Genomic DNA, 11,963 nt, shown 5'->3' with positions numbered 1-11,963 from the left:
TAGTCTTTCCACTGGGTCTTTCCTGCATGGTGGCCTCGGGGTAGTTGAAATTCTTATGGTATCTGAAGGTTCTAACAGTGAATGTTCCAAGAGATCAAGGCTAAAGCTGCTTTTAAAAGTTAACCTCAGATGCAATCATAGTAATGGGGTCGTTACTATGTTTTGAATATGGTTTGTCCCCTCCAAAACTCATGTTGAAATTTGATTGCCATTGTGGCTATATTGGGAGGTGGGGCTGAATGGGAGGTGTTCGGGTCATGGGGAGAATCCGTCATGAATAGCTAATGCTATCCCACGGGTGTGAGTGAGTTCTTGCTCTCTTGGGACTGGGTTTGTTACTTCACGAGTGAGTTGTTAAAAATCAAAGCTGCTCCTTGTGTTTAGTCTCTCTCTATATGCCTGCTTTCTATTCTGCTTCTCTGCCATACTATGATACAGCATATGGCCATCATCAGAAGCCAAGTAAATGCCAGCACTATGCTTCTTGGGCTTCCTAGCCTCTAGAATTGTCAGCTAAAATAAATCTCTTTTCTTGATAAATTAACCAGTCTTAGATATTCTGTTACAGAAACAGAAAATAGAGTAAGACAGCTTTGTAGTACTACTTCTGCTGTATTCAATTGACCACATAAGACCAGACCTGATTCGGTGTAGGAAGGGACTACACAAAGGAAAGAATATGAGGAGGTAGGATCTTTGGGAGACTACCTTGGAGGCTAGATACCACATCTTCTTTCTATTCAACTGTAAAAGGCAAACTGATTTTTAAGATTCATCTTAATTAAACATGCATATGATGTGACATCACTGTACCAAAAAGTCAGTGGGTATCACAACAGAAAGAAGAGATCAGGACACATGTTTCTGATGCTCCTTTCTACTGTATTGTTTTTATTAAATGGAATACTGAATTAGAGGCAAAGAGCATTTGTACTAGGCATCCAATTTTACAGAAAGGCAGTCATGATCTACCCTGGCTCTCAAAGAATCCATCTTGCCATTGTATACCTGGTTTTGCATGTGGCATCAGAGAGGGAGGAAATTCTGGATGCTGGCTTTAAGATAAGAGTAAGGCATCCAAACTTCTGTGAAACCAGCAGCCATCCCCTCTCAGTTCCCAGCTTCACACTGAGTAGGAACAAAATAAATAAATGGAGACTAATGATGCTTTGGTTTGGGAAATAATGCTTACATGCACAGGATGCATCCACTTAAGTCTTTTAAAAACCATTGTTCTAATGATTTTATTGCTCTGTAACAAAATAAATCAAACTGACATTGATTCCAAGGTGATTGTGAATTGAAGTTTAACCATATTAATGACTAATAGGATGGAAATTTGAGTGCTAGCAGGCTTGAGTAGGAAGGCATCACAGTATATTGCATTCTTGTAAACATTAGTGCAAGTACAGAGTGATAGAGATTCCCCTAGATGATGCTAATTGGGCCCCTAGTTCCTCTACTTTCAGAAGGATGAAGCATTAGGATTATTTTCCATTTTACATCTGCTAGGGTATAACATACTGCCCTAAAGAAGAATGGATTCCAATTTGGCTACATTTCTTGCAAGATGCTGTTGTTGATTCCCCTTCATGTTCCTAGTTCCCACAAGGTAGGTTCAGCCTCCAAAGTGGAGTCCTATAGGACAGCATGAAGGAGAAATGCTGCCTCCAATAGAGAGGATGTAAAATGAAAGTGTAGACTTTTTGTTATAGTCTCTTCCCTAGGTCTATCGCCCTCAAGCAGGGGTTTCATAACTGAAAGGGCTGTATAATCTTCAATAAGTAAGAACTCTCTGCCCCACCTTTCCCCACTTCTCCTCCCCACTGTATCTATGTCTTGTGTCCTGCTCTGTTACCCAGGCCAGTACCTAGAACAACAGGAAGGATGGTTTGTCATCAGTCTTTAGGCAGGTCAGGTCTTTGGAGGTGATGCCATGTCAACATAGCCCTCACATCTAATGCACACCACCAGATGTACTCAGAGGACTGAAGAGAAAGAAAGAACAAGCTGGACACTCTGGACAGCACAATCACAAAGAGGGGGAGCCTGGGGAGCACTGGAATGCTGGGGGCTGGGAAGCAGGCCTTTCTGATGCTTTGCACAGAGATTGCTTGGGGCCTGAAATGTGATGACACTGACTGACCAGTACTGGTGACATAGGTCTGGAACCAGAAGAATACTTGGCTACATGGATCTGAATCTTGCACTGGGCTACCCTGCAAACTGGAGCACACTCCAGTGTGTTAACTTACACCACACAGACAGGAAAGGAGTGGGATCCTAGGGGACAGCTGTGGTTTATAGTCCTACTGCTCCTGCCAAGCATGGCATCTGGCTCTGCCTGCTGACTCTCTCAGCCTCGTCCCCATCTGGGGAGGCCTGGATATGCTGTTCAGTGGGCCCTCTGTTTTGTGGCTGTTACTCCACAGTCTCAGATACTTAATTCTTGTCTCACTGTTTCCTGGGGGGCTGGGTCAGTGTGGCAGCTCCTCTGGGTTGACGCAGTGTGAGATGAGGCAGAGGCATCACAGCAGAGCTTGCCTACTGCAAACGGAGGAGGAGCCAGCAATCAGATGTTTTCTAGGACATCAAGGGGGATGAGGCCTTTCTTTTTTCCACTGAGGACTCTGATAAAGCCATCTTGCTCTTCTTCAGAACTCACGCAGATCTGAATGCCAAGGAAGGAAAAAAAAAAAAAAAAAGACTTTACTGTCAGCAAGAAAGAAGTTAGAACCTGCAGCTTGAATCCCTGCTGACTGAGGTTGCAGGAGCAACAAACTGGAAAAGGGAGAGCAGTTTCAGGGTGGGAAATGAGCACAGTGAGAATCTGATAAAAAAATTAGGCAAAAACCTAGCTTTGGAATGAGGCCCAGGCATTCAATGTTTTCTGAAATTTAGCTTTATAAATGAGGATCAATAAAATGAGGATTAATAGTACTGTGACCCTCTGAAGAGTCACTGTGAGGACAGAATGAGCTAAGAATGTTTGTCACGGAGCCTAGCATATGGCATGCAATGAGTGCTCAAGACATTATTTAAAGGACCAAAATAATAGCTATCATTCAGCAGACTCCTGTCATGTGCTCAGAATTTTATATGCATCTCATATAACATCAGGAAGTCAAAGGGAACTATTTCACTCCTGGCCTTAAGCAAATAGATGCTAACAATTCCCATATTCCAAAGTAAGGCCACCTATGCTAGACTTTTAAAAAGGAGTTGATAAACAGTCATTTGGATACTCTTGCCACTCACCACTTATTGGCCACTGAAGGGCATAGAAGGGTGGATGTGCCAGATGAAAATTAGAAGAGGTTTATGAACAGAACTATTGTTGTGTTGTGAGTTTCTCCTGCCTTACCTTGTCTTAGGTTGGATTCCCTAGAAACAGAGCCTGATACAGGGATCCTTGTGCAAGTGGCTTATTGAGAAGGTGCTCTCGGGGGGGTGGGAAGTGAGGGATGCAGGATGGGGGCAGGGGAAGGAGCCCAGCAATGAGAGGTTTTCAGCTGGAAAGCAGTCTAGCTTGGTTCCCCTGGGAGCTCTGGAGCATGAATTGCATCACAGAATTGTCTCACTTTGAAGCTAGGGTTTCAGACTTTTGGACCCTATGTCAGTCAGTCATTGGCCATTGGCTGGCCTGTAGCCTGAGGGGCATAACCTTCCAGGAGAGAGGGTCCTGCTGTCTCAAAAGGCCCTCCCTGAGAAGGCAGCTGTGAGTTGTTGGTGGCCAACATAGCAACTGGGAGATGAGTGCACCCATCTGGTGAAAGGGATGTGAGCAAGGTTCCAACAGAAGCCACCACAGTGGGCTCGTCCATCATGTAGAAGAAGGGGCTTGAATAGGACACTCAAAGAGCTTGATTTGTGACTCCTGGAGCTTGGGACATACAATGGACAGGTATCTGACTCATACTTCAGAAATCTACTGTGTAAGAAACTTGACTAGAAAGAGGCTCAGACAGTGAAGTGAAGAAGAGATAATCTGTAAGAGTAGAGGATGTGTTGACTGTTTCATGAAGACCAGATATGGGCCACTGTGAGAGAAGTAGCTGATGGGTCATGTTAGGTCCCTTGACATGACTTCAAAAGGGATGGACTACTTGATTTTCAAAAGCTGAGCTGTGCAGCTTTTTTGTCATATGTTTGGTAACAAATCTGTACTTTCTGCACATGTATCCCAGAACTTAGAGTATAAAATAAATAAATAAATACATGCCCAACATAGTACCAGGTGCCCTAGGTGGTACAAAAGGAGCACAAAACATAGTTTTTGCCCTCAAAATAATAGGGTCTAATCAGAATGGAAAATTATACCTCCATAAAAAAAATAAAAATAAAAAAATAAATGCTGACACCTGGCTGGGCACAGTGGCTCATGTCTCTAATTCCAGCACTTTGGGAGGCTGAGATGGGCGGATCACTTGAAGTCAGGAGTTCATGACCAGCCTGGCAATGTCATGAAACCCTGTCTCTACTGAAAATACAAAAATTAGCTGGGCATGGTGGTGCATGCCTGTAATCCCAGCTACTCAGGAGGCCAAGGCAGGAGAATCGCTTGAACCTTGGAGGCAGAGTTGCAGTGAGCCGAGATCACGCCACTGTACTCCAGCCTTGGTGGCAAAGCTGAGACCTGCCATTGCCTATGCCAGTAATACTGAAGGGGGGAGGCTCCAGTGATGAGCAGGGAGTATGTCTTGAAAGAACACACAAAAGTGCCTTGAGAGGAGGATTTACCTTTACAATTTGCCAAAGAGTGTGTTTTCTCACCTATTTCTATGTGTCAAAATTCAACAACCCTTAATGTAAGTCCTACCAGTCAGCATCGATAAAAATATAAACACCTGCCCTTTGAGTAGGCTGGTTCTAGGTGAAACACGAACCATGAAAACATGTTGAATTTAAATATTGAAATTAAAAAATCAAACTTGAAAACAATTTATTGACATATACACACAAGGATGCTGTATTGTGGTGATGTGGAAGAGTGGGCAAGGAGTCAGAACATTGAAATTCTGGCCAGAGCTAAGAGCCTTACACCGTTACTCCATGCCTTGGAGCAAACAAAAACCGGACTGACCCAAAAAATGTCTTTTGGGTCATTTTCAGAGAATTTCATCATCTCTGTGAAGAGTAAATTTCAGTTCTTGGAGCAAAAAAACCAACGAGGTTCAAATGTGTGCCTGTATATAAGATAGACTTTTGCTTTTTTCTCTTCTCTTTCAAGGTTTTTATGTAGAAGAGAAGCATTGCTTGATAGAGGCTGTGGAAGAGTTGTTCGGAAGTGTCACTGAAATAGGAAGCCAAGAAGCACAATGGTTCATGCTTTGTTGAATGCACTGGCTTATTTTCAACCTTTCAGTTTGGCATCCGTAAAGTGCTTTGATTTTGGGAGACCTTTGTAAGGATGAGAAATTTTGAAGATGATGAGTACAAACGACTGAACACAGGCTTCAGTAGCTTTGACTCTATCCAGAAATGAGGGATCCAGAATTTAAAATTCTGATGGTAAATACATAACCTCTCAGCCTTGAGGATCTACCATTTTAGGAAATAATGGCAGAGCCTGAAACATTTCCATTCATTTAGAGGCAGAATGGAAATATCTTCCCAGAAGATTAGTTATGGGTGGAAGAGTGGAAAGTGAGGACAGAGGAACTCTTTTGGTTTGGAGGGCCATAAATAGAGGGTGAACAACTAGTCTTGGTTTCCTCAGGACTTTCTCAATTTTAGCACTGAAAGTCCCAAGTCCTCCAAAACCCTTCAATTCCAAACTGTAATTGAACAGTTGATCTCCCTAGTAGAAATGTTTTACTCACCAGGTCCAGTTAGAGATATTTTTGTTGCCTAAGGATCCTCAGTTCCCTGCTTTCCTTATTTATTCACTCATTCAACAACTCTTTATTGAGTACCTACTACATGCTAGATACCATTACAAATGCTGGGAACTAGTGCAATACAAGACAGACAGATCCTTGACAGAGCTTTCTGGGTACAGCTGTCCCAGCTGAAATTTATTGAGACATCAAAAACGTGGTAAGTGCAAGGGCTGTGGCTGTTTTGATGGCTGATTGTCCTGTGGGCAACATTTAGTAATCTGACTGACAACATAAAACATAATTTTTTTTTGCACAACCTAATGAATGAAGAAAAAAGTACCAATGGAAATACTTATGGAAACCTGATCTAGCCAATGGGGTAAGAAATACCTTCTTGAAAAAGTGACATTTAAAGAAAAAAGAAAAAGGTGTGGGAAGGAGGAAAACAAGACTAGAATAAAAACAAATTCCAGCACCAAGAGATTGTGACACTTTGAAGTAATGGAAAAAATTGAGTGGACCAGAACAGAGAGATGGAGGGAATAACAGGTGTAAGATGAAGCCACAAAATTTGTCAGAGCCTAAAGTGTGCAGGAAATGGAAGCCACGCTAAACTCTGCTAAGACCTTTGGCTGACCTTCTGACCTATCTCATGGATTAGAATTGGGCCACAAGTAAACCACTGAAATCATCACCGACAAGGAGAATGGGATCAATTCAGTTAGCACTGCCTGAGTCATTTAAGATATAGGTGGACAACAGAATAAAACTCAGGACTCTGCAGCATGGGAAAAGGGCAAACACGACTGTTGGTATTAACCACAAGGGTGTTGAAAGGTTTTAATTGGAGGAATGAGGTGGTCAGATTTATTTAAAACAATTATATCTGTTTTCCTTTCCTCTCCTCTCTCTTCCCTTCCCTTTCCCTCTTCTCCTCTCCCCTCCCCTTGACTTTCCTCCTTTCCCTTCCTATCTTCATCTGTCCTCTTTTTTTTTTTCTCTTGCCACCCATTCTCTCTCCATCATTCCTCCCTCTCTCTAACCTAAAGAGACTTCCTGAAAGCTGGACAAATTTTCTTCCCATAGTGATAAATCCTGGCCTGACCAGTCAGCTTGCTGACATGAGCATCATGTATGCAGCAGTGGTAAGCTTGATGTCCCAACACCAAGGCAGGCACAGCATATGCAGAGCAGAGGCACCCCACATACACAGCAATCCATTTCCAGCCAGCCTAGCGCATACCTAACCATGTAGGCCAGGCTATGGCCAGCTCCTCAGCATCTCTCAGAAACTTTGCTTTCCTAGTATGGGACACAGGCAATTTATGGTCTTCTGGATTTGAATGACTACTCAATTTCTTCCCAATCTCATTCTCCAGAGCCTAGACTCTTTAATGGCTTGCAGGTCCTTGATTTGGAGTTAAATGTTAACATTCAGTGTTCAGTCTTTGACATTTTAGACTTCTGATCACGTATCCATATTCTCTACTTTGGTTTTTGCATTTGGTGGAAACTGAGCTGGATTCAGACTAATTCACTCATCATTTCAGCTGGGCAACCTTAGTTCTGCATCAATCACTCACTGTGCTAGGAAACAAAACCTTAAGGCAAACACTGATGATTGGTACTTATGGTCCTTTCTGTCGTTTTCCCATGAGGCAGAGTCCTACCTTTCATTCTATTGCCCATCCCTATCCTATGTAACTTAGGTAAATTTAATTGATCCAAGTCCTGTTTCTATCCTCCTTGTTAGTGATTCTTAGTGGTTTACGTAGAATTTAGTTGTAGCCAATGAAGCAAGATGAAATATCTGCTAGGGAAGTTCTGGGAAAGGTTCCCCCCGGCACTATTAAAAGAGATGCCTTAGGAAGAAAATTTTTGTCTGGAAGGATTCCTGGAGTGGCTGCAGCCATCTGTGACCACTAGGGGACGTAGTCACCATTTCAAGGATGGCTTAGCAGAAATGTGGAAGAATTTGGTTCTCTGATCAGGGGATCAAGCCACTGAATTATCAACCCAAGAACTGGCCTCTATCAGACTCTTTATTATAGGAGTAAAATAGACCCTTCGAGGTTGAGTTTGAGTTTTGTAATTTGAGATGTTTATTCATCTGCTATTACTGTTGTAACAAATCACCACAAACTTAGAGAAGCCTTAAACAACACCATTTATTGTATCACAGTTTTGTAGGTCTAGTGGACTTGGCTAGTTTTCTCTGCTCTGGGTTTTATAAGGCCCAAATCAAGGAGTCAAAAGGGCTCTATTCCATTCTTTCTTTACTTTTTCTCTAGGGGAGTATTTAATTTTAGGCTCATTTAGGTTGATGCTGAGTTCACCTCCCTGTGGCTGGAGGACTGAGATGCCTGTTTCCAGCTTCTAGAGGCCACCCTCATCCTCTGGCTTGTGGTCTCCTTTCTCCATCTTCATTTCCAATAATAGTAGGCTGAGTCTCTCTCATACTTTATCTCTCTTTGACTTACACTTTTACTTCATTTCTCATCTGTCCTCTTCTGTTGCATCTCCCTGACACTAGCCAGACACATTTCTCTGTTCTTAAGGGCTCAAGTGATTAGATTAGGCCCACATAGACAATCTAGAGTATCTCCCCATCTCAGGGCCCATAACCTTCATCACATCTGCAAAGCCCCTTTTGTGTAAAAGCTGGATTCGTTTCCTATTGCTGCTACAATAAATTACCCCAAATTTTGTGGCTTATAACAACACACATTTATTATCTTACAATTCTAGAGTTCAGAAGTCCTAAGAACAAGGTGCTGGCAGGGCTGCATTCTTTCTAGAAGCTCCAAGAGGGAATCTGTTTCCTTGTCTTTTCCAGCTCTAGAAGTCATCACCTATATTCCTTGGCTCATGGCGCTTTCCTTCACCTTCAAGGCCAGGAACATAGCATCTTCAAATCTCTCTCTCTCTGACCTCAGCTTCCATCATCACATCTCCTCTGACTCTGGCCCTCTTGTCTCCCTCTTCTAAGGATCTCTGTAATTATACTGGGCTCACCCTGGTAATCCAGATAATCTACTGGTCACAAAATCTTTAACTTAATCACATCTACAAAGTTCCTTTTGTCATATAAAGTAACATATTCAAAGTTTTGGAGATTAGGACCTGGGCATCTTTGGGTTATCCTGCCTACCACAGGATAAAAGGACCAAGACTATAACAATAAAACATTTAAAAAATTGCAGAAAATATGCACATATGTCTCAGAGTTATCATTTCAGACATACTGAATGCAGTACGTTGAAGGAAGACTTGGCCTCAGTGTTATAAGGAGAAAATATCTTGAGGTAAAGAGATGATGCAATGAGATGCAAAGAAAACATGCTGTATAGCAAAGGCACAGATCCATCCTAAATACCCATCAATGGTAGACTGGATAAACAAAATATATGTATCCCAAATTTGGGGTATGTATACACCATGGAATACTAAGCAGCCATAAAACAACAAGATCATATTCTTTGCAGGGACGTGGATGGAGCTATAGGCCATTATCCTTAGCAAACTAACACAGGAACAGAAAACCAAATACCGAGTGTTCTCACTTGTAAGTTGGAGCTAAATGATGAGGACACATGGACACACATAGGGGAATAACACACACTGGGACCTTTTGGGGGGTGAAGGGTGGGAGGATGGAGGGGATCAGAAAAAGTAACTAATGGGTGCTAGGCTTAATACCTAGGTGAGGACATAAACTGTACAACAAATCCCCAGGACATAAGTTTACCTATATAACAAACCTGCACTGTACCCCTGAACTTAAAAGTTAAAGAAAAGAAAATATGCTGTAGAAGAAAGGGGCTGACTGAGAAGAAAAGTCTACAAAGAAATAAATACTAAACTAACATGTATTAGAAACAATGAAAGACTGAATTGAAACTTCAGAAAATCAAAGTGAAACAGTCTCGGGAGGAATTAGAGAGAGATAAAGAAGTGTAAAATAATAAAGACATTCAAACTATAAAGGAAGTATGGTAAACTAGAAATGATCCAACCAAGGAATGATTAAGTTCCTGGAGAAAGAGGCATTGAGAGCAAAGGACAAATGATAAACTAGAGAAAATATTGGTCACATGTGGTACACCAGATATAAATATTCTTCAAAGGTAGAAAACTTTTTATATAATGTAAGAAAATGGGCCAAGTACATAAACAGATTATTAGAAAAAATAAATGCTCTATATATATGAGATAAAATGTAAGCCTCTTTAACCATCCAGAAAATGCAGATTAGCATGAAATATTATTAATCTATCAAACCGACACAACAAAAAATAGTAATGTTCAATTCTTGCAAGCATGTGATGATCTAGATATGCTCATGAACAGCTGGTGTGAGTGTAAGTTGGCAAGACCTTTCTGAATGCAATTTGGCAGTATGCATCAAGAATTGTACAAGTCTTGATCTGTTTTCCTCTAAATTCTAAAGTATACCCTAAGAAAACAATCAGAGTTAGAGACAAATATTTAGCTTCAAAGATGTTCATTGCAGTTATCAATAACAGTTTAAAAAATAAAAATTCTGAATATCCAATAATAGGAGGAACTTAAACACACTCCTGTACGTCTAGACTAAAGATTGGCAAACTTTTTCTAGAAAGGGCCAAATACTAAATATTGTAGGCTTTGCAGGCCATCTGGTCTCTATTGCAATGGCTCAACTCAGCTGTTCAGTTGTAGCATGAAAGCAGCCGCAGACCATATATATAGGAATAAATTTAGCTATGTTCCAATAAAACTTTCTTAAAACCTGTGTTTTGGTAAACATTTAATAACTACATTTTTTAAACATTAGGAAACTAAAGAGGATATGATATCAAAATGTGAATTAAAAGTTTGTCAAGAAATATGCCAAAGTGTTTATGTTGGTAATAATTTATTTGTTGAATTGCTTATGGTCTCTATTTTATCTTTTATATCTCTTAAAAATATTTTCCTTCAAAATTTCTCCAAAATAAATGCCTTTTGGTTTTGTAATAAAAATTTTTTTTTCTGTTTTTATTACAGCTTTGATAGAGCACAATACATGAAAATGGTTCTATAGGTGCAATAAAACTATGCATGAATTTAAAGATTTTTTTTTCAGGTGGATATTTAATGTTCAATCAACTAGAGTAAAATAGACTAAATTCCACATAAATGTTCAATTTATGGACTTAATTAATTTTCCTAAGTATTTTAAAGTCCACTTTTTAGATCAGTATTTTTTGTTTACTTTTTAAAAAGTTTTATTTTATTTTATGTTCCAGGATATATGTGCAGGATGTGCAGGTTTGTTAGCTAGGTAAACGTGTGCCATGGTGCTTTGCTGCACCTATCAACCCATCACCTAGGTATTAAGCCCATGTGCATTATTTTGTCCTGATGCTCTCCCTCTCACTACTCCATCACACCCCTGCCCCGATAGGCCCTAGTGTGTGTTGTTCCCTCCCTTTTTTCCATGTGTTCTCATTGTTCAGCTCCCATTTAGGACTGAGAACATGCAGTGTTTGGTTTTCTGTTCCTGCATTAGTTTGCTGAGGATAATGGCTTCCAGCTCCATCCGTGTCCCTGCAAACATGATCTTGTTCCTTTTATGGCTGCATAGTATTCTGTGGTGTATGTGTAGCATATTTTCTTTATTCAGTCTTTCATTGATAGGCATTTGGGCTGATTCCATGTCTTTGTTATTGGGAATAATGCTGCAATGAACATATGCATGCATTTATCTTTATAATAAAGTGATTTATATTCCTTTGTGTATATATCCAGTAATAGGATCGATTGGTCAAATGGTATTTCTGGTTCTAGGTTTCTGAGAAATTGCCACACTATCTTCCACAATGGTTGAACTAATTTACATTCCCACCAACAGTGTAAAAGCATTTCTGTTTCTCCACAGCCTCACCAGCATTTGTTGTTTCTTGACTTTTTAATAATCACCATTCTGACTGGAGTGAGATGGTATCTCTTTGTGGTTTTGATTTGCATTTCTCTAATGATCAGTGATGTTGAGCTTTTCTTCATATATTTGCCAGTCACATAAATATCTTCTTTTGAGAAGTGTCTGTTCATGTCCTTTGCCCACTTTTTACTGGGGTTGTTTGGGATTTTTTTTTTTTTTTTTTTTTTGTAAATTTG

The 11,963-nt window shown here is 40.5% G+C and overlaps 1 protein-coding gene across 2 annotated transcripts in view; it reads right to left on the bottom strand.

The window, feature by feature from the left end:
• Nucleotides 1-861: 861 nt before the first annotated feature.
• Nucleotides 862-11,963, bottom strand: part of STAC (SH3 and cysteine rich domain) — a 154,057-nt gene continuing 142,955 nt past the window's right edge. For both annotated transcript variants that reach the window (XM_033212995.1, XM_033212996.1), the window contains exon 11: nt 862-2,671. In XM_033212995.1, the coding sequence (XP_033068886.1) occupies nt 2,573-2,671 (99 nt within the window). In that variant the 3' untranslated portion in view covers nt 862-2,572. The remainder of the gene's footprint in view (nt 2,672-11,963) is intronic.

This window comes from Trachypithecus francoisi, unplaced genomic scaffold (assembly GCF_009764315.1).
Source record: "Trachypithecus francoisi isolate TF-2019V2 unplaced genomic scaffold, Tfra_2.0 Lachesis_group0, whole genome shotgun sequence".
Taxonomy (NCBI): Eukaryota; Metazoa; Chordata; class Mammalia; order Primates; family Cercopithecidae; genus Trachypithecus; species Trachypithecus francoisi.
The sequence above is the reverse complement of the archived record's forward strand: the minus strand, read 5'-3'. Positions and strand labels throughout refer to the sequence as shown.